At 45.6% G+C, this 25,662-nt stretch overlaps 2 protein-coding genes across 2 annotated transcripts; one reads left to right on the top strand and one right to left on the bottom strand.

Annotated features, from left to right (window-relative positions):
• Window positions 1–3,078: 3,078 nt before the first annotated feature.
• On the bottom strand, window positions 3,079–18,016 carry LOC127381316 (protein spire homolog 1-like; the record flags this gene model as incomplete). The annotated part of the gene is given in 15 exon segments (XM_051611528.1): window positions 3,079–3,155; window positions 3,158–3,201; window positions 4,030–4,094; window positions 5,409–5,540; window positions 6,659–6,810; window positions 7,362–7,437; window positions 8,742–8,866; window positions 9,310–9,439; window positions 9,902–9,970; window positions 12,006–12,167; window positions 15,042–15,107; window positions 15,395–15,520; window positions 16,262–16,426; window positions 16,926–16,957; window positions 17,767–18,016. Coding segments are annotated over 15 exon segments (1,671 nt in total), but the record flags the coding sequence as incomplete, so codon positions are not given.
• Window positions 18,017–19,011: 995 nt separating this feature from the next.
• Window positions 19,012–24,972, top strand: NEPRO (nucleolus and neural progenitor protein; the record flags this gene model as incomplete). The annotated part of the gene is made up of 9 exons (XM_051611404.1): window positions 19,012–19,135; window positions 19,627–19,781; window positions 20,529–20,605; window positions 20,715–20,846; window positions 21,191–21,268; window positions 22,145–22,500; window positions 23,228–23,289; window positions 23,716–23,966; window positions 24,406–24,972. Coding segments are annotated over 9 exons (1,635 nt in total), but the record flags the coding sequence as incomplete, so codon positions are not given.
• Between the last annotated feature and the right edge of the window lie 690 nt (window positions 24,973–25,662).

The raw sequence follows: 25,662 nt of genomic DNA, 5'->3' as shown, positions 1-25,662 counted from the left end.
AGGAGCCCACCTGCCTGATAGAGAGGTGCCCCCCAGCAGCACCAGTGATTAACACATGCCAGAGAGGACCTGGGCAGGCAGGCTGCACCTCTTCTAATTGACTGAAGGAAGAGGAACACTTGAACTTGCTCCAAAAGGAAGCAGCAGCTCCAGCTTCCCCACATTGATTTACTTGCAGAGCTTGCCCAAACCTGCAGGTAGGTGTCAGCTTGCAGACAGGCAGTTTAGAGGAAGCAAAGTTAGGCTAGAACAAGTGAGTTAGAGGTATTGGTCCCCCTGGCAGTTCAGATGCAGTCCCTGGGCTCAGCTTAAACACGTCTGCCTTCCCTTCTCCATTATATTTACAAGTGCTGGCCCTTCCCAGCCGTTATTTTCTTCAGCATGACTCATTCCAACTACAGGTTTATTGTTTCCTTCAACACCATCTATCCAGGCCATGCAAAATACACCAGGGAGAAGTCCATCAGAGCACCTAGACCCTTTCCGTACGGTCAGTTCCTGGGGAGAAACAGAGATACTACATAATATCCCATTTTTTATTTTAACCACACAAAGAATACACCGAAATGCTTTTCATTTTTCCAGAATGTTACATGTAGTAATAGTCTAGTTTAGCTCAGGGCAAAGCTTAAGGCCAATGAAAAGAGGAAGAATCTCTCCAGAACCATCCAACCTCTGTCCATCAGGTGACGATGACATTGAGATGTACTAGGTACTTCAGTGATGAGCACCAGAGAGCTCTGCTGGCAAAGGACAGACAGCACACAGACAAAAACCAAGCCAAGAGCTAGCTTCCTAAGCAAGCAGATGGAGCAGGCTGCCTGACAGCCACCACTACAGCACTACATCAATCAGAGCAGTAAGTTTACATGCTTTTTTTTAGCAAGTTACCAGGAAGGAATGTTTGCAAAAGGCATGGTGATGTGATCACATCTGAGAACTTCACTTTCCAAGCCTCTCACGAACAGAAGTTTTAGGTTAAAGGCCTCCCTGTACTCATTACACAGGGCAAAGCCTGCTCAGCAGTGAATGCAAACAGTTCCACAGAACAATGACAACTGCAGGTGCAAAGGAGGAAATGCTAGAGGCGGTTATAGTGCTTCAACATTTATTTTCCCCAAAGACACATAAAAGAATTAAAACAGTTCTAAAAACCACAACGCTTTATAATAGTTCACAATACATAAATGCTAACCATGCTTCCTGCTTAGAATAACCAGCAGGGAGGTCTTTCATTCAGGCCTTTATGTCAGTAGGTGCATAAAGCTGTTTCATTTACTTCAGGTACAGAACAAGTGACAGGAGAAATGCATGGCAGTCATTCCAGTTTGCTTCAAGGCCAGGAAATTCTCCTGAGAGGGATGCTCTGCTGTTGACTGGAAGCCATGTTCAGCAGATACTGCTCACATTGTGTACAGATGTCAGCAGTCAGCCAGTCTGCCATGGTCCTTGTGTAACAGCACAGAGGCTGTGCTAGGCAATGGGGTTCCAAAATAACAGGTACACTGGAGCAGGAGAGGGAAAAAGAAAAGCAGGAAAGCTGACACAGGTGGGTTTCTGTTAGAGGCTAGGGTGTTCTTCCACCTTTCCCCCACATATGATTGAATACTGCTAAGTGATTTGCCTAAAGCCTGAGTTCAACAGAGCAGTCAGCTTTGCTTGGGAAAGCTACTAAGCACCAGAACAGCTTAATTTACTGACACCTTCTCTCTATTAACAGTGTGTCAGCCAAATGATATCTGTGGTTGATCCAAGGTTATGGCCATATCCTTATGCTGTAAGATTGAGGTTTTTTCCATCCTAAAGTATGGCAGTAATGCAGTCATTCAGACCTCTTCTGCACCACCTGCATTACAAGACAGACCAAACCACTGCCCCACACAGTTAACTTCAGTAGTGAACATTGCCCCTGATTTTTGGCAACTTAAGTATGAGCCTTTGACCCAGAAATTGCTGTGACTTCATTTTGGCTACATTAAAGAATGGCTTAAAAGAGAAAAGACACCTGTTCCCCCAGTGGAATATATAACTGATCTGGAAAGAAAAGAACAAATAATGTACGTTTCCAGTGCTAGGTACTGCACTTAAACCAACAAGATCTGTCTTTTCCACCCAGAACTGTTTTTCAAATAGTTCCCTTTCTGAGGATAAAAAAGAGAGGGTGTGTGCAGGGACTGAGAAACCATTTATGGCATTTATCTTCAGTCAGTTATATCTGAGACTATTGGCATATTTTATTTCTAGGTATAGAGGGGTTACTCCTGGGTTTGTAGCAACAGACTCCCAGCTGTAGGGGACAGAATATCAGGGGGTCTGAAAATTCTCACACAAATGAAGCTGTTGCAAGGAACCTTCTATGTCTGGGCTATTATTGACACTTCTGAATTCACGTCAGAAACCTGACAGCTAAAAAGCAAAACGGATTTCAGAGCACCTACATGTCCTCACTTTTGAGCATCTAAAACCCACAATATTTCCAGAGAACTACAGGCTAGTTAGACCAGTGGCTAAACCAGTCATTCAGCTGAGCAGCATAACACACTGTTACCTGCATGTTTGCAGGCTTGCATATACACTTAACTGCTAACATCTTTCCAGTGAAAACAGAACATCTCTGTCCCAGCTTACCCAAACCACTCCCAGTGCTCTATTTCATGCAGCAACTCCACATTCTTCTGCTCTTGGGTAGCTGAGTCCTCCTCTCTGGAGAGTCTCAAAAGTTTTAAGAAGTGAAGTGGAAGATGTACACACATTTTGAAAGGCATGGACATCTAGAATCACAGCACAAGTCACCTGAGTTCTCAGGGAAACACATCCTCCTTCTTAGCAGGAAAATTTACATGGCATGCAATTGATTTATGGGTGCACTTAGACATTATTGCAGTGAACTTCCTGACCCTTGTGTAAATAGAGCATAGAGTAATCCCAACCACTCTACACAGGATGGAAGAAAGAAGAACCAGAGGTGTTTTAGCTAAGTACAGCAAGAGATATCTGTGGCACCCTGGCTGCTTTTGCACCTTGTAATATTCCCTCTTCTGTTTTCTTAGAAGGAAGCCAGAGGGTTGATGTGAGGTATCAGTGGGTGAAGGAAAGCTTCCTATGACAAGGTATGGTGCAGGGAAAACAGAAAATATGAAAACCCCACATGTTGCTGTAAAGACTAGACTTGCCTTGATGCAGCAGTCACAACAGACAACACTAAGAGAAAAAAAGTTCCCACCATTATCATTTAACTGAAGCTCAGCAGATACCAATACTGCACCCTTAGCTAAGCTAAGGGTGACTCTCCCAAGTAAGTCTTAATTTGTGATTGAGGCACAATCATTTGATGGCAAAGTGAGCAAGCTTAGAACTCCCCTATTCAGTTTGCTAGTCCTCCTATTTACACTAGTTTATATCATCTGAAATGTGTCAACATCCACAGCTTGAAGGCTTTATCTGCAAGGCCCATTGCTCTTCACCCAGCACTGCCACCAGGCAGTTACTCAACTCCCAGTGGTTGTTTACTTGTTGTTTGTAATCAATTCAGTGCTTCACCACTGCTTCAAATAGATGTAAGTGAGCCTTAATCAGCCTGAAGTTCCTCTCTTCCCCTCCCACAAACAGAAAACCTCTGACAAATAAGTGTATACAAGTAGGTCCAACTCCTTTCCCAGTCATCAACAGAAGATTCTGGTGAAGAGCCTCTCCCAGAACCTGCTCAAGCCCTTGACTACAGCTAAATCAAATCTTTAGAGGAATATGAAAGAGTTATCTCAGCGAAATTCAGTCTACTATTTCTACAGGAAATTTGGTTACTGCTAGCTTAATACTAAGGGTTAAACTTAAGCTACCACTTCAGAGGCAAGTTTTTACACATCCTCTGCAGCTGTAGACACTTCAGGCCAGTTTGTGCAGTAAGGCAAAACTGAAGGGCTCTGCAACCCGTTCCTATCCAGTACTGCAACTGTTGCAGTACTAAGTCTTGTCAGTACTGTTATTTCACTCTTTTCTCCCTCCTCATTCAGTCCCTTTGTACCAGCTCACCTGCTGCAGAGGTAACAGCTGTAAGGCCACTTAAGAAACATCTGCTTATGGCAGCTGAAACAGATCTGTGGAAAGGAAAGTTACTTGTGAATGCCAACGGGAAATATCTTTGTACCAACAGTATCCACTGTCTGCCAAAGAGCAGGCACGTAAACCAACCTTCTAAAGGCTTTAGATCCACATACAATAACAGAAGTCCAATAAAGGATACCAAAGACACAGGAATTAAAAGCTAAAAAGGCAAAAAAATGTCTACTTGTAGGCCAGTGTTTTTATGATGCAGAGGTTTGGGGCAGCTGCCAGACAACAGGAGTTTAAAAAAAGGCTCTTGAGCAAACAATAGCTGTATTGTGCAAGAGTGTAACAGTAGCTATAGTTAAGAGAGAGGGAAGAAGAGAGACATTCTTTGAGGTAGACTGCAGCAATCCCAAAGAGATTAAGTCAGGGCAAATTTGAATTCAATCCTGAAGCGAAAAATGAGTCATAAGGAAGCTGATGAGTCGCTTGAACTTTATAAAAAAGAACACATTCATACACAGCTGGCAGTCAGAAGTGATATTATCTTCAGAAGTAGAGCCTGAGCAAGCTAAAAAAACTTCAGCAGCAAGAAGACAAAGGGGGGTAAGAGGGCCATTTTGGAATAGGCAGAGAGCAGGCAAGTTAAAGCAGCATTGGTAAGTAAGGTGAGAAGAAAACAAGAATTTGGTCTCAGAGCATCAGATGGGTTGTGGAAGTAGCATAGCTCTGCTAGCAGAACCCTTTGGCTCTGTCTATACTTCTAAATAAGTGAGGGCAAGAAGCTGACCCCTGAGCCAAGTAACACAGATTGTCTCACATCTTTGTTGCAAAGGGCTTGTACTCATGCCTTCTGCTCTAGAGGGGCTGGTTGCAACAGCCCCTCTAAAGGAGACTAAGTCAGCAGGTAAGCAGTGAACAGCCAACAGTCTTGTGCTGCAGGTCATTCCCTGTCCCCTCATCTCCCCAGCCTTTGCACCCACTCAACAAGGTGGTTTGAGTCAGCACAATTCAGGTGTGGCAGCCTGAGTTAAGAACCTTTGCTTCACTGTTTAGTAGTACCAAATCCCAATTAATTACTTTGTGATTTCAGAGCTGGCCAATAGTCATGGAAGTAAGCTCTCCCAGCATGGAAATAACAGATAAGAAGTATCAAGCAAAGCCTTTCTAGGCAGCTTACACAGCTTAAGCTTGATTAGAAATTATCACCACACAAGTATCAAAAGATTTTAACAGGCTGGAGCCAAACTTGGATCAGCTGTACGAACAGCATATGTTGAGGCAAAGAGCACCTCCAAGCAGTTCAGCACTGAGGGCCATGAAGCCAGTCTTTGAAAGGCAAAAACAACACAAAGGAAACATACCTTTGCTCTTGGAAAGACACCATTGCTGCCTCCTTGGAAGAAGCCTTGCCCTTCCAGCACCATCATTACATATCTGGTTCCAATCAGCTCAGCAATGGTTGGTGATGGCCACTTGGTAGGGAAGGGACAGTCCTATCAAAAGACAGAAGTTAAGAATCAGAGAAAGCTGAATGAAGCCAATACTTGGAGAGGTCATCCTCAAAACTGGGTCCCAAAAGGCTCAGAAGCATTTGTTCCCAAAACTCAGTTTTGCCAGTGATGGGGTATACCCGTTGACTCTTTAACAATACTAGCAGAGAAACCACTACAAAGCTCTTAGTGCTTGTTATAGTTTTCAAGCAGCTTCCTGACACTTCATTAGGGAAGCAGGTCCCTTGTTCAGCACAGTAGTTAATACCATCTCCAGAGCCAATCTCTGGGAAAATTCTACTCTTTGGTAGGCTACAGCACAGATGGCACCCTGTCCCCTCCTATGTACAGGATCCCTTTCCACAGCACAATGCTCTCTTGCCTTCTCTTTCCTAAGACCCACTGGCCCCACACAAATGGCAGCTATGGTCTGGTGGCTGAAAAGGAGAGACAACAATGTTTTTACCCCCAGATGTGGAGTCCAACCCACCCACACCCCCACCATACTGCTGAACAAAGAGGTCACTCAGGGTTATGGCTAGTTTAGAGACTTGCCAGAGGTGAGGAAGGGAGGGATGCAGAAGGAAAGGAGGAGGCAAGGGCTCAGCATACCTTGTTAGGGCAGAACGGGGTAAGGCCATGATTCAGAAGGTTGCACAGAAGCACCCAACCAAGCACTGCTCTGATAACACTCATTCAGACCTGATGACTTCATACATTTAGAAGTCATTGATGCTGTGCTAGCTACATTTTTTAACCACTTGTTCACTTTACTGCACCTTAAAGGATGTCTCTGAACTTCTCAGAATCTAGAAAGAATCAGGGGAGATGGAGAAAGCAAGACAGTCCCACTGCCAACTACAGTCTACTTGAGAAAGCCTTGATAGACACTTTGAAGTTATGCAGTGGTATTTTTCTCTTCTTATATGAGGAACACCTTTATTTCATACAATTCAAACCGGGAAGCCTCTGCAAAGACACTACAGCCAAGGAGACAACAATACCTCAACTTAAGATCAGTGTACCACGTGGCCTAAGATAAAAAACACAGAACATGCTTATTGCTCTGGTCATTATCAGATGTATCAGACCAGCCTGGGTAGCTGAAATGCCAGACTTACAAGTTCCTTGCTTTGACAGCCTCTCTCTAAAGAATTGGACCTTCCTCTGTGATGAGGCAGCTGCTGTTGGCCACCGTGCAGGAAACCATTATGTTTAATATCTCCTAGTAGGGGTGCACTCACAGGAAGACATGCACACTTTGCAGCAAGACCTGGATAGGAAGAGAGAATTTTAGGGTGCAGAAAACCAGCTGGAAGCTTCTAAGCATTCACTTCAAAAGCTTAACACTCAACAGTACTACACTGCCTTTTGAAGGCAGCAAAGCTTAAAACTCTGCCCCTCAATCCCCATCAGCTCAGATCACAAAAAGCAGAGATTATAGTAAATAATGCTTGTCAGTAGGCAAAGATGAGGCTTCATTAGTACCATTTAGTTTAATAAAATCAAGTGGTGCACTTTCTACTTGAAAATTCAAAACACTCATTTAGCTTTTACTGTGAATTCCAGTTGGGGCCTCTGGGGACATGCTATCTTATTTTGAAGATGCAGAAGCTATACAAGCTTCAGTCAACTGCTGAGGAATGATTTTTTCTAAAGGCATCTCCCCAAACTAATTACTTAGTGTTGGAGCTTTTCCTCTGAAGTGCCTTCAGGTGATCTGAAAGAAAGTGTACAGTGAGCCCAACCTAAGGCTTTGGGAAGCCAGCAGGCCACTGACTGTACTTTGTCACAGTTTAGATGTTCAGCTAGAAGTGCACTGACCTGTGCTGTTGCAGGATACTACTGATGACCTGGTTGAGGCAAGCCTGGTGTTGGAAGGCTGCTTGGGAGTGGTTTCCTGTAGACCAGAGGACAGAATATTCTTAAGCTGCATACAGGAGACAGCAAGCCCACTGCCTCAGAAGTGCTGCTGCTAAACAAAACCCAGGATGCCCAGGACTGACCAGAAAGGTTCAAGGTTCAGCCGAAAGTGGAGAAAAATGAATGTGGTGCATTTAGTAACTTGATGTTCCAAGACGTAATAGCAATTTAATTCCCCCCACCAACCAGGAGGCTCCAGCCAAGCTAGTGAAACTTCAAATTCATCTGTTCTCTCTGTTACTCAAGCTCAATGCAGATACCAGTCCTTACTTCACAAAATCCTCCCAATACAATTCTGAGTACAGTGGAACCATTTTCTTGGCCCCTTCTAACATGTAGCAACACTGGAGAACAGTTCAAGAGTCTGTGTACCACTAACCCAACTGAAACCCAATGCTGCATCTCAACAGTATTGTTTCAAGCTTCTCTAGAAAAGCAGAGAACAGATTTTATTATATTAGTCTCCACATGAAGGTATTTCTAGTTTAGCAGTAATACAACAACAACAGGTTTCTCAAATGCTGAACATTCTTACAAATAGCAGACTTGTGCAAATATAGCTAAGAATTTCTGCTTTTATTAATTCCTCAGTGAAGCAACTGCATTTCAGACAGAAATGTTAACAGAAAACAGATTCCTGTTTGTATGCTAGTGCATCTGTGCTAGACATGGTGTACTAGGGCGTAAGCTCTGTTCTGCAGAACTTCTGAATATGCTCAGACTGAAACCCAGAACCAAGCAGTCAAGCTTTTCATGATCAAGAGAGGAGTTAAAGAACCCAAAGCCTATGTATCATGGTTTATTGAAGAATGATGCTCCTGAAAATGATCCACAGGCAGAAGAGTGGGAATTCACCAGTCAAGTTGCCTCCTGAAAACAAATAATGAAATTTTCCTTCCACAGGCTCACATGCCATGTGAAATGCAAATACATCAAGCATCAAATGCCTTGCTGTAAGGTGAAAGTGGGAATAGTCCTAGCCCATACTGGCCAAACTCCTAGGCATATTAAAACTTCTGCAGGGTCTAGTTTCAAGAGACCAGGGCAGACTTTGGTTCTGTAGGTTGCAGTCATGCTACAAAAATAAGTGTTTCAGTAAGGTAAGAACTGCTGTAGAGGAAAGGACTTCAGTGAATCTAATAGAACCACATTTGTTCACTTCTGAGAGACAAGATTGCCCACACCAGGATTTGAACCTGACATTCCATGCTATGTGTGTGTTTGTAGATCTAATGCCTGCAGTACTTGTGCCTCACCAGGGCCTTTAGCTTAAAGCCTTACCTGAACCCCTGGTCCCAGATGCTGTGTTGTAGTGTTGATAATTTTAAACTTGGTACTGACACCTTGGAGAGTTAAGAAAGTATTGCTTGGAGATTTCAAGGCAGTATTTGGTGTCACAAGCTTTTCTGCAGGGGATAGAAGGAACAAAAAATCCTATACACACAGACAAGATAAGATGTTGTGCTGTGACAAGAAAACGACAAACTTGATACCCACACATCAGAATTTGAGATTTTGCTAGACTTGTCCTGGTATTTACATAATTCTTTAGTTCTAGGTGATGGTAAAAATCTTATTCTCTCACTTAGTGCACAGACAAATCTGAACATCACTAGAAAAGGGTGAACTGAAACATCTTTTGAGTCTTAAGATGCAACCAACAGATTTTCTCGAAAGAACTATTCTTATGCCATACCACTTCTATCGAGGCAAAATTTATATTCCCACCTCCCTTACATTTTACATGCTATGGAAAAGATAAGTGGGATTTCATTTCAGAGGCCATCCATTATTTTTAGTCAACACTGACTTCACTTGCATGCTTGACATGTCACTTTGTGGTAGGTACCTTTGGGCCTGCTCCCATTTTCCCTTGCTGTTGATGACTGAAGCTGCTGTGGTTGTTTTATTTCTGTCATGAGCTGTTCCTGCCAGCTGGATTCCAATGGCACACACTCTTTCAGCTTCCTCTCCCGCACCTGCAGGCAAAGCATAGCACCAGATAGAGCCAGTGAACAGAGTGAGGACATGACTGGTGACAGAACAACTCCTTCAACAGTGACACTGTCTCACAAGTTCCTCACACTCAAGAGGGCACCAGGCCTTGCTCACAAGAGACACAGGAGACAAACTTTAGATAATGCATAGTAGAATACTTTAGCAACTCTCAAATTTGAAATGGAGACTCTAGGAGTACTTCAGAATTCAAAAATGTTCTAAGTGGAAGAAGCAGTGGAGGAAGTAGGGAGATGTATTGTCTTTATCCCACAATGATGTCACCTCCCATTTTCCTAACCTGCCCAAAAGTTAATTACAGTTAAAATATCTCCCAAATCCAAACCAGTAGCTGAGACATTATGCTCTATATTCCTAGAAACTGCCCTGTCACCTCCAGCATCATCTTGTATTGCTATAATTAGATGTGGCATCAGGTCACTTACAGGTTTTAGATGAGGCTTGGGAGCAGCTACATCAGCTTTCGGGGTCCTGCGTTTTTCCTTGATGATCACCTGAAAGAGCAGAAATTATGCTTAAGCAATAATTGTTTCTTTGCTCTTGGTACACTCTACCATTCTGTATTTCAGTGAATGACCTGAGTCAGGATTCGGGAATGTGGAAGGTGGGGAGGCCATAACAAAACTGAATTGGAAAGTGTAGAATGATGTTTACTTGTGTGGGTTTCTGGTAGAGACAGATTTGCCTGTGGCAAACTAAAGGCAATCAGAAGCACTGCACAGCCCTTTGGGACTTGCACAAGAAGCACACAGCCTTCTAGCCGCAGCCACTCCTGAACTACTCTGAGGAGCCACTGGAAAACATGGTACTCACATTTCAATGTCAGGCGTGATCGTGACAAGCACCACAGCCACCTCACATTCATCAGCAAGAACTTAGCTCCGAGGAGAAGAGTAATTGAATGGGTTAAAAAGACTGTAACAATAACTGCAGCACAGGCAGCTGTATGCATAAACTTGAGTCCCAGAGAGTGGCTTACAGCCCTACATAACTAGGAACAATACCAGGATAGAATTGCAGGGCAGGTATTCATGCGAGGCAGACTGTCTCCCTCATCAAGCCCTGTGCTTGCTGCATAGGGGAGAACTGACAAAAAAAGTCAAGTTGCACACGCATGTCTTCAGTGGCCTTGTTCACTTATTCTTGCTTTGTGCCTCGTCTGTTGACTTTCCAGGTGTGTTCAACTTCAGAACACATGGGAGTGCAAGTAGAACAACAGTACAGCTTCCCACACTAGCTGTGCTTTCATTCATTTGCAAATTAGACTGCTGTTTGGTAGAGAAGCTTTGAAATAGCTTGGCAGAGGGGGAAATCCTCGTTTAAGAGCCTTCACAAAGACATGAGCAGTAGCACTCTATGCTTTCTTCTAGCATTTCTGACTACTGCTTTTCATGTTTGGGGCTTCTTGTCTACCACAGAAAAAAAAAATTACAAAGAAAGAGAAAAATAAAATCAAGACCCAGTTCATCCTGCCACCTTAAGTCAAGGTTCTGTACTGCACAGTGCATTGATACACAGAACATTGCAAGGAACCCAAGTAAGTAGTTACGACATATTGTCTCCTCTCCACTACTATTAATTTATACATAAATCAAGATATCATCTCCAGAGAAATGCCATAGCCTTATCTGAAGGCTGAAGCCACAGTCAAGAAATGCAAGAGCTGGGGTTTTATAGAGGTGCATAGTTTAGCTGAGGCACTTAAACCCCCTGCACTCTAGCAGCACCAATCAGAAGAAAAAAAGTCTGATGTCTAGTGTGGTATGCAAATTTTTCACTGCTTAAAATGTTGTTTTTTATTGTGTCTCATCTTCTGCCAAGAAGTCTGCTCACAAAGCATGCCAATGCCACAAAGCCTTATGCCAGTGTTTTAGATCTGCTCATCATTCCCAGCTCAAGCTGCAGCAAGTGAACAGCATCCCAAGCTTTTATAGACACCCCAGACGTTTTTGTATCTGGTCATCTTCACCATCTTCACATTGTTGGAAGGCCCCAGCACTTGAGTCAGCTTTTTTTACATCAACTATACTCCTGCAGTACCTCATGAACATGGCCTAGAGGCCTGAGGCTGAGCAAAGGACTCTCTCTGAAGTGCTTTTGCACTTTCACACATTCCACAAGATCTGAGAAGGCAAGAAAACTAGTAAGAGATGCCAGGCACAGCTCAGCTCAAGAGGTCTAAGAGGACAGAAGTGTCCAAGGTGGAAAGCATAAGTGGGTAAGGGTCTGTTTTGTGAAACTGGTGCATGTATGGCAGTGTAATTGCTCCAGGGAAGGGAGTGGCTGACCCCTGAAGGGGGAAAAAGTTTACCACCCAGCTTCATGTAAGTGTTGCTCTCCCTGAATTACAATATTACGGGAAATGAAGTGCTTGAGTGGACAGAGTGATCAAATGTTGAGCTACAGCTGAGAGGGAGACACAGATATTCAAGTACCTCTGAGAAAGACAGGTTTTGGAGAAGCTGTCTCAGGAAATATTGCTTAGAAATGAAGTAGAACAGGTGATTTCAGAGTTGTCTGTTGACTCACCTTCCGAAGGGTGTACCTCTTGTGCTGAATATCATCCAAAAGTAATTCATAGGGAGAGCAGATACTTTCTTTTGAAGGCACTTGAGGCTGTGGTCGTTCAGTAGCCTTGCGCAGCCTCACACCATTCTGCAGCTCACGGATGATATTGGGCCACAGGGATGCCTAGGAGAAACCAGTGAGGGCCAAGTCAACAACTGGCTAGAATGCACACAGCAGCATCCCCTCCCTCCATATGTAATAGGGCACACTTAGCAACTGAAGTCATTCAGAAACACAGAAGTGTGTCCTTAACATCCCCTTCAACTCACTTGCAGATCAGGGCACAGCACCAGACAGAGAATTGCTTCTCATTGCAGAAGTTTATTTACAATGAGGGATCAGGAGCTGGCTTGCCAGGTCCATTCCTGAGTTTTATCATTAACTTTATGAATGTACTTCAGCAAAACACAGCTGCTTCTGCCAGGTAGCTAGACCCATTTTCTTGAATAACCAACTTCCCGCAGGTGCTCCAGGTGCCAGTTTCTTCATATTATTAGGCCCTAGGAAACTCTGGGAAAGAAATCCCAAATCTTACCATTAAAGTCTCTGAACCAAGGGTTGAAAGGCCCACACACAAAAGAGGAAGACAAGGGGAAAGGGATCTCATACTTCATCCTTCACAGACCATATGTTAGCAGTTTCAGCCTGGAGACATGAGCTGATATCTCTAAACTTTGCTCATCCTGTTCCTGTATTAATACCTGAGGATGCTCAGGCATGCAGTATAACTCAACAAAAGTTAAAGACAGGGAAAAAAATAATCAGCTCAATAGCATGTTTATACAACATTGGAATGGAAGTGCTAAGTCAACAGCTTATCTGGATCCCAAAGGCAAACTGAGTAAGAACCAGTGATTGTATTATAAACAGAAAAAGGGAAACAAAACATTTTAGAAAACTGCCTCAGAACAAAGCTTCTGACTCCTCTTCCTTTTCCACTTACAGTATGAAACATCTTCTCTCAACTTATCCCTTCAGATATCTTGGTATATTATCAGAAGAGTCTTATGCAAGCTCTGACTGATGGCTGCCTTCAAGTAGACCTATTTTTTTGTTGGATTGTTTAAGCATGGCTTTGTTAAGAGTCATAGCTAAACTTCAGAAAACTACACCTGTGATAGAGTGACCATATACTAGCCATATCTCTTGGGCTATATTTATTGTGTAGGAGAATACACAAAAGTCTGAGCAAACTGGTCACTGTTAAGAGACCTCTGAAATAGCTTATCCTGAGCCATTTGCACTTTCTAGAGTTGTCTTTCACATGGTGACAGAACTTCACTGAAAGATATTACTTGAAGAGAGACTTCTCTATTGCAATATTGCCACATTAGCTTCAGGGCAAGAATTACCTTCAGCTGGCCACTTCAAAGCAACTTGTACAGCCAAAACATATTTCACATGTTCATGACATTATGACTCATACTTTTCTTTCCCTACTGACTGGATAACTGCAATTACTCTACTTGGGCCATCCCATGTACTGTCAAACTCCACATAAGCTTCCCACATCTGTGCACCACAACCCAGGGTGCTACAGCACTCCAAACCCCTTACATTCAGTTCAACAGATGAGTGGTAAGACAGCTGCTAAGGGGTCTCACTGCTTAGATTTCAGGGTGAGGATTGTCTTGTGACTTGTATGGATAAGCTCTGCTGGAACTGTACAATCCTGCACACCACCAGGCTGTGGTCCGTGTTTCAGAAAGCCTGTTCTGTAGCAGTCAGCATGACAAAGTGTGGTCCATAGAGGACACTGGCTGTTTGGCACCACTCAAGGCATCAGCTCCGATCTGTGGGATCCTAGTGGAGTTAGCATCTTGGTTATTTTAAACTCAATAGTTTGTCAGAGCAACACAATCAACTGGTGCTTAGGGACTTGGAAACTACAGGCATAGAATTTGCAACAGCATACTGCTTTTGGAATTCATGTCTCCTGAAGAAGCAGAGGCCAAATACACTGGCCTTGAGGCCACACTGCAAAGCCCATGTATTTATTCATGTATTCCCTGCAGAAAAGAGCCATAGCAGTTGATGAGTTTGTGGTTTGAGATAGCTTGCCAGTTTATTTTAATAGATCACAAAATTGAGAATATGCCCAAACACACAGTTCACAAACATTTTCATACAAATAGTTTGAGCACGCTTCAAAGCAAGTGCTATTTAGACAAAGGGAGCAAGTCCACAAGTCTCTTGGGGCTTGCCATTTGTCTCCACAGACTCCAGACTACAGTGCATTTGTTTATGCTGGGCAGAGCTCCAGCCAGAAGAGCTATTTGTTTCTGACCGAGCCCTGACTGTGTAGGGCCTTGAAAAGAACAGAATAAGTTGCTTTCTCTGCCCCAAACACACTGTCAAAGGAGGACAGATGGAAGGACAAGAAAGGCAGGGAGCAGAAGGTAGGAGCTTCAGCCTCACCCTCCTTCATTTCTTTGAGCTGCTGGAGCTGCACAACCACAAAGACGGACAAAACTAGTGGCCTTCAGTCCTCTCCAGCCCTGAACAAGCATAGACCTCACATAATAAGAGTGAACCAGCCCACACCAGTACTATGACCAACAAAAGAGTTTTCTGGGAGTTTTCAGTCCAGCTACAAGAAAGGAACTAACTGCTTTAGGCAGGTGTGTCAGTTCCTGCCAAGAGCTGGAGCTTGGGGCTCATTTGCAGGAAGAAACAGCCTGAGTAACTACTTGTGGACACTTACTCCAAAGACTGCCTCCAACTTCATTTTTAGAAGTGGTTTAAGTTGAACCACAGAGGCACTCTTCATGCAGAATAAATGCCCACATGAGGTTAACACATGAAATAATTTAACTTCAAGTTCACTCCTCAGCTTTTTTTTTTTGCAGACAAGTCTTTAACTACTTAAGCTCTTGAACAACCTAAGAAGTTTTGTGTTCAAGCTCTACTTTGCATAGAAGAGTCAATGGAAAGACTCAGATAGTCAAGGTAGTAAAGAAAAGCACTCCATCATAATAAAGGAATTAAATCTCTTACCCAGTGTTTTTCCTTCTTCTGAAGGGGATTTTCCACCAGATCTTCCACATCCATTTTTCTCAGACTCTGAGAAGCAAGCACATGAGGTCATTACCTTGCACTGCTCAGTTATTTCCTGTCTATCCAGTAGAAATTACTAATGTTAATCTGAAAAGCCTAGAAGCCCCAGATAGCCAAACTTTCAAAAGCTACAACAAAGTATTGATGTGGTGCAGAGACAGTAGCCTTTCACATTGTGAAAGCAGATCTTCAGCCAGGTACTCCATTTCTAGTGCAATGGGAAGGTTACTTTAGAACTAGGCAAGTATGTGAAGGTAGAGGGAATAGCAGCTAAGGGATGATCCCAAATGTACCTCTTTGGAAGTCTGGATGATGGTCACAAGCTTGTGAAGTTCCAAATATTCAATAAACAGACTTCTACAGGTCATTTCATAATGGCTGGTAGCCTCAGAAGGCCTGGACACATGCTCCTTACAGGCCTGAAAGAAGTACAGCTATTTAAAATGATCTTGAAATGAAAAAATATGGTAGGACGGAAGCAAGATTCAGTTTTCTCAATCCATGGTTAAAAAACATCTTCCCCACAGCATCTTTTTTTTTTTTTTTTCTACTGCAGAGGAATAAAGAAGCAGGATGTCAACTGTTATATGTACAATAATATAAGTAGCTGTGTAATTTATGTATCTCATTATCTATAATGTGTGCCTTGAAATAAGTACCTGAAAGGGGAAGCCTCCAGTGCAGACAAAGCACAACAAAACACATCAGGTGAAGACACTTGTCCTGTTCTTTTCCCCTGCCCTGATCAGACTGAGGCATGGAAAATTTCTCATATCTTTAAATTATAGTTGAGAGCAAAATACTGGTTTGAGTTGAGACATTCAAGTCCCAGCTCTTGCAGAAAATTAATACTATAGGCAAGTGACTTTTTTCAATACCCATAGTCTTCTAGGTATCAAATTTGGAGACTATGTACAGAAGGACTTTGTAGACACAGCTGTATGAGAGACATGCTCAGATTCCTTCTTAGTTCTTTTCCATAGACACTTGCATGTCTGTAAGATGGTTTTTGCCTTTTTCCCCTCTGATGGGAAAGTCACGTGCCCCCTCTGTGCCCTCCAACAAGCCTTGTCCTGGACATGGTCTTGCCCCTTGGTGAACAGGATTGTTCCACCAACTCCTCTAAAGCTGCTATATGTACTAAGCGGGAAGAAAGAAACCTGAATAACATCCTGCAGGGTCACTGCTGGGTTCACTGCCTCATCATCCAGTTTCAACATGAGGCACAGCAGTTTCTCCAAAGGATCACTCAGTTCTCGCTCCGCTTGGCTGTCGATTCCCCAGTCCAGGGCTTCATAGATCAGCACCCCCAGGTACTCCAGCAGCTGCAGACAGAAACCAAGGAAGCAGTGCAGCACAAAACATGGTGGAGAACTTCACAACCCGTGCTTCCCAGTTGTGCCTGTACCCCACACTGTGCCTCAGTGCTGAGCACATCTCTCAGGATGAGAAAGGGCCAGAAGGCTAGATGAGCTAGATGCTCATTGTGTAGTCTGAGATACTCTTTCAACAAGCTGTTTTAAGATTTTTTTAATTACCTTCTCTATGGCCTCTAAGTTATCTGTTATTAAGACAAAAAGACTGTGGGCTATTCCACAGGAGGCAGCATTTCTGCTCCTTGTTTCCCAGCCCCACTGTTACACTGAAGTACAGTCCTAGCATTTTGTTTCATTTTCCAGATTGCAGGGGACAGTGTCACTTACACAGAGAACAGCAAATTTAAGCACCTTGATAGCTTCCAAAGGAATGTGCATTTCCTGAGCTGGCCTTCTACTGCAGCAGGATTATATCTGCACACATATGAAGATGAGGACACAGGCTTACCTTGTCCTCTGACTGCTGGATGCTGCCAACATCTGAAAGGGGAAAAAGAGGGGATGGGGAGAAAGATAACTGAGGCATTGATAAGCAGCTTTTAGACTCCCTTTCAAGACAGAGAAACAGGAAGAATTCTTGGTAATAAGGAAATAAACCCCTCTGACTGACATCAGCCCCACCTGGGGGAAGTAGGCCTCTATTTGGGGACTCCTGGAAAGCAACACAGGGTACTCTTCTTATTATAAGCATTAGTCCCAACTAATTGCTAACAGGTACTTTTTTTGTTTGTTTGCTAATAGGTATCTCTCCACAAGGAAAGCACTGTAGCTTTATCTTCATTCTTTATGACCTGTTCTTAACCCTGAAGACTCAGCCTAGCACTGACTTCTGCAGTAGGGCAACTAAACAGCACACAGGACAAAACTTGTTGCCATTTGCTGGCTACACAGAGTAACAAAAAAGGGAAATTATCAGTCATAAACCTGTTGTGAGCATTACTATAACAAAGGGACCATACATTAGAAGATAAACAGAGGAAGACATATAATAAGGACTCAGACTATTTGTTTCAAATAACCTAAGTGGTGACAAACTTTCACCCCAGCTATTCACTACAGCAAAATGACTCACTACAGCACTGTTATAAAAATCAGCAGGCTGTACATCTGTATTACCACTCATCTACAGTCCTTTGAAATTAACTATAGGCAGCAAAACAGACTCATAGCAACATACAGAGAGGAGAGGAGAGGAAAAAGGCAGGAAAAAAATATTTCCCTACATTGTCCTCACATTTCAGCCTGTTATACAAGCAGGCCTTGACATTCACAGCTACCTGTGCTCTTACCGGAGTTGTGGTACACCTTGAAGGAAGCAGTACCATCAGCATGGATAAAGATGCTTCCAAGGCCTTTTATGAACACAGACTGGAGTGGTGGGTACAACCCTCGAGCCAGCTGCTCCATTTTACAGCAACACTGAAAGCAGATAGCCCAGGCTTGCTCCTCGCTTATAGGATGTTCCAAACACCTCAGAATCTCAGCTAGAGAGACCTTGGTGATCCTCTGCTCACACAGTGGAGACTCCATTTTCACCTTTATTTCTCATCTCTGCTCTTAGCCTAGGCAGCTTAACACCCTCCCCTTCCCAGGACAAGTAAGTGCCCATAGCAGCTTTATATCAGTTCTGCCTCCTGGTTTGCTCTCACACCTCACTTCCCTACAGGTGTGATCATTAATGCCAATTTTGCTCTGTCTTTTTAAAGGGACACCACTTTAATCTGTGTCTCTATGAGACTCCTTGAAAGAAAACAGAAAGTATACAACAAAAGGGAATCTAAAGAGATTATAAGATTGTACAAAATCCGTGCTCTATTTAACTGTTTTTTCTAACAAACGTATTAATGGCAATACCAATATTGGTAGATACGAAAACACTTGACTTCAGACACAAAGGGAAGGCAGCAAGAAATAATTTCTTACACGCAGGGGAGAAAAGCTCGCCGAAAACCTGCAAAAAATTCAGCCCACTCGACGGGAAACCCTTCCTGGAGCACTAAAGACATGACAGCACCCAACTCCCCGGGGCACCTGCACCGACCGCAGGCCCCACTCCTGCCTGGCCTTGACCCCGCTGGCCCGGCCAGGGCGCAGCCCAGCAGCCAGGGCTGGGACCCGTGCCTGCAGGGAGCAGCCAGGCCCTTCCTGCTTCAAAATGCCAAGGCTAACCGAGACGGGTGTGAAGTTAACTCAGCTTCCCTGCACCTGGGGGGGTGTGTGTGTGTGTGTGCGCTGCTGTGCTGGCTCTAGCAGCCCACACGCCCCATGGCCTTCACCCTGCCCCAGGCCTGCCGGGCTCGGCCCCTCCAGGCGGGAGGCCCGGAGCTCCCCGCGGCCACGGAGGGCTTCCCCCCGCGGCTCTGCGCTGCCAGCCGAGCCAGACCGAGTCCCACCCGCGCGGGGACACGGGGCGAAGGGAGGCCCTGGGCCCACACGCGGGGCCTGCACGATGCCCGCCCCGCCGCCGGGAGCGCCCGCCCCGCCCCGCCCCGCCCCGGCTGGCTTGCTCCGGCCCGCCTTCCCCCCGCCCCCCGCGCACCGGGAAGATGGCGGCGCCCGGGCCGGCGTGGAACCGGCCGGATGTGCCGTGGAACCGGCTGGACGTGCCGTGGCCCGCGGCCAGCGCCACCGTAGCCCTGGCGGCCACGCACCCCGCAGGTCCCCGGGCCGGCAGGGGCTGGGAGCGGGAGGCGGGTTAGGTCACCCCCGAGCGCCGCGCTGGGCGCCGGCCGCTGCGGCGGGGCGGTGGGTGGGTGGGTGGGTGTGTGTTCCTGTGTCCGTGTGGTGCGGCGGGCGCTGAGGCGGGTGGGTGGGTCGGTGGGTGTGTGTCCGTGTGCCCGTGCGGTGCGGCGGGTGGGTGGGTCGGTGGGTGTGTGTCCGTGTGTCCGTGCGGTGCCGGCGGGAGCTGCGGCGGGTGGGTCGGTGTCCGTGTGCCCGTGCGGTGCGGCGGGCGCTGAGGCGGGTGGGTGGGTCGGTGTGTGTCCGTGTGTCCGTGTGCCCGTGCGGTGCGGCGGGCGCTGAGGCGGGTCGGTGGGTGTGTGTCCGTGTGTCCGTGCGGTGCCGGCGGGAGCTGCGGCGGGTGGGTGTGTGTCCGTGTGTCCGTGTGCCCGTGCGGTGCGGCGGGCGCTGAGGCGGCCTTCCCCCCGCAGTGAGGCGGCTGCCGGCGCTGCGGCGGCGCTGCGAGGCGGCCGGCAAGCGGCTGTCGGGGTCCGGGCTGGAGGCCGAGGGACGCGTCCTGCGCGCCGTGCTCCAGGCGTACCACAGCCGGCTGCTGCGGCACCGGCCCTACCTGGCGCTGCGGCAGGTGAGGAGCAGCCCCGGGCAGCGGGTCCCTGCAGCCCGGCGCCGGGAGGAGGTGGGGGGGCCGGGGGGGAAGGAGGCAGGGTTTTGTCGTCTTCGTCGCCCTGCTCACGGCTGGGCTCCGGAGGCTTCCTGCCTCTCTCTGTGCAGCCGGCGGCGTTTCCCCCCTCCAGCCCCGTGCGACCCGTGTTGGGTCTCTTGCAGTCGTGCTAAAACCCGAAGCAGGTGCGATCGCATCCCTTCCAGTAGGCGAGCGCTACGGGAATTTGACTTTCGGCTAGTTGTAATGGTGGGAGGAGAAGAGAATGATCCTGGGGCACTCTCTTTCTGTTTTAAGGTGGCAATTGAACGCCCTCCCGGGTTTCCAGTCAAGGGTTTGTCAGTATCTCCAAATGACCGTTTTGAAACAGAACAGGAATTGTTCTTACTTTCTTGATTTGTTTGAGCATTTTTGTTCCTGAAAGCCGATATCAAAGGCCATCATATGCTGCAGGAGAAACCATGCAGCACCAATTCACAATGGCCTACTCCATTTTTGTCACTTCATTTTATACTCACATTGCTATGATAAAGGGATCTTTTTCATCACAGTGTAGATATAGGAACATACCTAAACGTTCTGCCGTGCAAATCTTCAGTTTGTACTGTTAACCCAATAAGGAGAAGCTGTAATTTGGTATAGTGGCAGTTTGTAGACCAAGGCGTTCCCGTGTCTCAAAACAGCAGTCAAAGGAATTTTCATTTATTCTAGGTAGAGCAATGCTTGAAGCGCCTGTGGAAGATGAACTTGGTGGGCTGCATTGAAACTCTGGCAGGACTGATTCCCAAGTAAGTTTCGTGATTCCATATGTTATATGGGATATATCCATGAACTCAGTCTGCAGAGCTGGAGGGGGAGCTAGGTTATAACTGTCTCTTCATTCTTGTGTCATCACAGGAAAAATAAATCCGAAGCCCATGGAGAGTGCTTAGTTCCCAGCCAGCCTATGCTGGAAACAGTGGCTCTGAAGGTATTGGGCGGTTGCAAGCTCATACTACGTCTATTGGACTGTTGCTGTAAAGCTTTTATGTATCCTTTTTTCACCATTAAAGCAGTCTTACAGTTCACCAGCAGTGCCTCATGAGACCAAAACTAGGTCTGCTGTAGGCCCTGTGTTGCTGATGGACTTAACTGTGCAATTCCTATGTGCAACTTGGAGTTTCTTTGATAGCCGAACAACTTATTTTTGAGTTATTATGTAGGAACCTCAGGCTGTTGGCTGGCAGCTGTTCCAGCCTTGAGCAACCCAAAGTTTGGATACTTGTCTCCAAAATTATCCAGGCTATTGCCTTGTGAATTGCCTCTAGTTGGTGTGTTCAGCAAGTCTCATTATGTGCTGTTTATTTTCTGTCCTTAACTGGTGTAATCTTCAGCTTGTCCATTAAACATCTCTGCTCAGAAGAATTCATACTTTTGAACACTGTGGTTTCGGGGTTGTTGAGCCGGCTACGGTTTGTATATTTCAAAGTTAGTCCTGTCTTAAAGTTTGATGTGCCTGTCAGGAAGAAAGACTTCTAATTAGGCCTTGCTGCTGAGTGAGCTTTATTCAATTGGGAGCAGAAGGGCAGTTCCTCCATTATTTAGGACTTGATTCTAGCACCTGAAGAGTTGTGTATGTGGAAAGAGACTTTTTACATGCTGTTTTGGAAGGCTTTGTCTTGGTTCATACCAGACTTCTTGTAGCACTAATACAATCACAGTGTTAAAGCCAGCCTGCCACAAACACTAACATCTGGTACTCTTTGCAGCAGGCAGTAAGTCCTGTCTCAGGCTGAAATGGAAAGGCTGGGGTAAAGTTGTTCTATAATAACTGCTGAGTTTTCCAGCAAATCGGTGTTCTCTCTCTCCGTATGGCAGAGCAACACGGAGAAGGTACTGCTACTGCTGTCTGTAGCTGCAGGAGTAACAGTGTTGTGTAGAGCTCAGTAAAATGTCTTTGGCAAAAGGAATCTGCTAGCAGTATTCTGCTAAGTTGGTGTGTACTGCTTTTGGGGGAACACCACTTGCCAAATGATTTGGGTGGGAACATGCTGAGTTCCAGGTGCAGCACTCCAGAAAGTTCTAGGGAAATGGAGGGGGTCCTGGTCAGGGATTTACTAGTCAAGTCACTCTTATGCTCTGATCTTAAACAGTTCCTTAATGCTCAGACTAATGTTAAGGAAAGCACAGTGCTGGAATGTAGAGAGATAAGCTTGTATTGAGGGGGGAAAAGGGAAAGGACAGCTTGGATTCTCTTCCATCAGCTCTTCTGCTTGAGCTGAAGGTAGTTCAGAGGGCACAAGGTTTTGCTAGAGGAGATTCCATACTTTTCTGTTTTCTCTCCTCAGGATTCAGTACAGGTGTGTGTTGCAGAGCCTCGCTTCCTTGTATGGCATATTGTCAACATCACTTCATCTTGTGTCTGAGACCCAACAGATGTCTTATATCAAGGGGTTTACCTTCCCTTCTGATATCAGCAACTTCCTTGGAGTTAATGTCTCTATTGAGCCGAAGAAGAAAAAGGCTAGAATGCTTACAACAAAAAAGCCTAAAGGCTGGCTGAAGAAGCTCTTCCCAGCAAGGGTAGAGGAAGTGTCCAAGGTGGGGAAAAAGAGAAATGTTGCAACATGCATGAGTGCTGTGAAAAACTATGGCATCCCATGCCCTGCAGACATCGGAGAGCCAGTTCTGGTGACCAGCAGAGGTAAAGCCTTGTGCCACGTTGCTACTTGTCTCTTGACACCTCAGTTTCTGACTGGCTGCAATTTCTGACTAACAGCTGTAGCTTCTGCTACCCACAGAGTGTGGTTCTAGTACAAACCCCCCTCTGCTGGCCTTGGAAGAGGAGGTGAACACTGCATATACCCTTGCCATTATAAACCTGTGGATAAAAGCTGTATTGTGAGGCATTTGGGGTTTTTTTTTTAAACATGCTACACCCTGAAGAGAAGCAGGTAATGAAGGCAGTGTACAGATCCTGTAAATAGTGATTTGTATTTTCCTGCCTCTGTATAGATGGAGCCTAAGGACAGGGAGGGAAGCTAAGAGCACTGTCTGCTGTCTGTACAAGGCCATGGTTGTACCTACAGGATGCAGCTATCCTGTGCTTGCTGCTTGTGGGCTGTGCCCAAGCCTTCGTCTGCAGTCACAGCTATGGCCAGTGACTGCAGGCATCCAGGTGTGCGCATGAAGCTTTTACCCAGTAAGTTCTCCTTTGCAGCCATCTGTAAATTTCTGCATCCTCTTCATCCCCTGCCAGCTGCCATGCGAGATGAGCAGGGACCCCTTGAGTTTACCTGGAAATGCTGAGCACAGGTGTGAGCCTGCGGAGATGGCAGGAGATCTGGGAGCTCAGCAGGGCAAACCACTGCCATGTCTGTGCGAAGACTTAAACTGTCTTTACTTCCTAATGGGAATTCTCCTCTCTGTAGGGAAGCACCTGATGTCTGATGTGAAGAGCTTACTTAGACCATCCAGACCTCTAACACAACAGGTTTGTACGGCACCATTTTACACGTTAATTTTTTTCAACTTTAAGGACCCTAACACTCCAAACATGATATCCCTGATTGAAAATGTCCCTTTTCCCTGACTTATTTTTGCTTGTCTGACAACCCAAGCTGGTGTAAAAGCTTTGCACTTGAAAATCACTACTTATCTGCTTATGAATTTGAGCATTTATTGGTGTGTCAAGTGAAAAGACCAGAGAGCAAGTCAGTAGCATACAGGAATACAAATTCTAATTACCTGCTGCTTCTTTTTATATTCCACAAAAGAAGACTGCTCTTCCAATTTCTCCCTAGAAAGTAAGGAATGTTCTCACAAAAACCTCAGTCCACTGCTCCTCTCCAGCAGAGATGATAAAGGCATGCTGTGTTTTTTTTTAAGGGCTAACTATTGCTGTTACTCTTTGTTTCAGGGTGTGAGTATCTCATCAACACCTTATAAAACGAAGTCAGCATCACTTTCCTCTCATATAGCAAAATCTCAGCATGCTGGACATCTTCTACAGATGGTCCAAACAGCTACATCATTTGGGGAACTGTCAGAGGCACTCAGAAAAGCTATTGTGTGGTGCAAAGGCAACAAATTCAAATCAGAAGCCTATTTTCTGCGTAACAAGTTGTTGAAAAGCAACCGGCTGCACCATGTGGAGGCTCAAGGATGCAGGTAATTTTGCACGGGTGTGGGGTTTCTGGATCTGATACTACATTTTGATACATTTTGCTAGTGTGGAGAAACACGGTCGTCTAAGCCATTCTTTTTAATCAAATGGGATCACTAGTTCATGTCGCTGGAATCTCTGGCATGAACATCTGCTTAGCTTCAGTCATCTGAAAGGATTTTAAAGGCTAACAAATGCACAAATACCTAAGAAGGAGGGTGAAAATACAACTTAAATTACATGCATGTTTAATGGTAATGATTATCTGACGCAAGGGGTGTTATCTTTCTTCAGAATGGCTTGGCTACAAGGTGCTGTTGTATCTCCTTGGGATGACAAGGAAAATGGCAGAGAAGGCCAATAACCAAATCTCTCCATACCCCAAATGAAATAACACTTTAGCACCTGATAAAATGACATTTTGTGCACCTTCCTCCCTTTAAGCTTGAAGAAAAAACTCTGCTGTGTCAAAACATCTGTCTGCAAATGCCTCCTGTACGGGTCACAAAACACACGCTGGCCAAGGCAGTGTCTTGGGGCAAGGTTCAGCCGAAGGTGGATCAAATCATCTGTGAGACTGAAGAGGAGAACTCCAGAGACTGTTCGGCAAAAACCTGCTGAGTTTTTTGGGGTCTGTGAGAACAGTGCATCACCCCTCCTTCCAGCTTACCAGGATGGGCCTCTGAGTTGGGAAGGATGTTCCAATGCTGATGCAGCCTCTGTCAAACTAAGCGCAGTGGGGACCCCTAAGCAGCTGCTGCAGGAAGGAAGCCCTGGCCCTGTGTGGAAAGAAGCTACTGAGAACATGGACATTGATTCTATTTTTGCAGCAATGGGTGTCTGACCTTGGGACATGCAAGGAGGAAAGAGGTCAAGTCATTCAAATTACTTTTTCTTAAGTAAAACCCTCAAAACCCTAGTGGTGTCTTGGTAACTCAGACTCTGAATCCTGCCACAAAAGTAGCAACTATTAAACTATACTATTCTGTAGAACAGCTTTTTTTTTTTTTTTTTTTTTTTTAATGGAATGTTCTGGAGCCCTCAGTGTAAGAAGTACATGGAGCTCCAGGACTGAGTCCAGAGGAGGGCCAGGAAGATGATCAGAGGGCTTGAGCACCTCTCCTGTGAAGACAGGCTCAGGCAGTTGGGGCTGTTCAGCCTGGAGAAGGCGCTGGGGAGATGTTATAGCAGCCTTCCAGTACCTGAAGGGGCTACAGGAAAGCTGGGGAGGGACATTTTACAAGGGCTTGTAGCGAGAAGACAAGGGGTAATGGATCAAAACTGGAAGAGGGGAGACTTAGGTTAGACAGGAGGAAGAAATTCTTTAGTGTAAGGGTGGTGAGGCATTGGAACAGGTTGTCCAGGGAGGTTGTGGATGTCCCCTCCCTGCAAGTGTTCAACGCCAGGTTGGATGGGGCCTGGTCTAGTGGGAGGTGTCCCTGCCCATGCAGGGGGGTTGGAACTAGATGATCTTTAAGGTCCCTTCCAACCCAAACCATTCTATTCTATAAAAATATATTCCAAACAGCTGAATGGTTTTCATCCTTTTATCTAGCCTTGCCTAGGGACACCTTTCAGTTAGACTTTGAGAAGAAACTCCATGTGCCTTCTCTATCGCTGGATCACATCTTAAGTGCTGCAGTCAAATCCACATTGCGAAGAGCTACCATCTACTGCAGAAGGCTGCAGCTGACCACTTGC

This window comes from Apus apus, chromosome 1 (assembly GCF_020740795.1).
Source record: "Apus apus isolate bApuApu2 chromosome 1, bApuApu2.pri.cur, whole genome shotgun sequence".
Classification (NCBI taxonomy): Eukaryota; Metazoa; Chordata; class Aves; order Apodiformes; family Apodidae; genus Apus; species Apus apus.
Note: the sequence above shows the minus strand (reverse complement) of the source record. Positions and strands in the feature narration are given on the sequence as shown.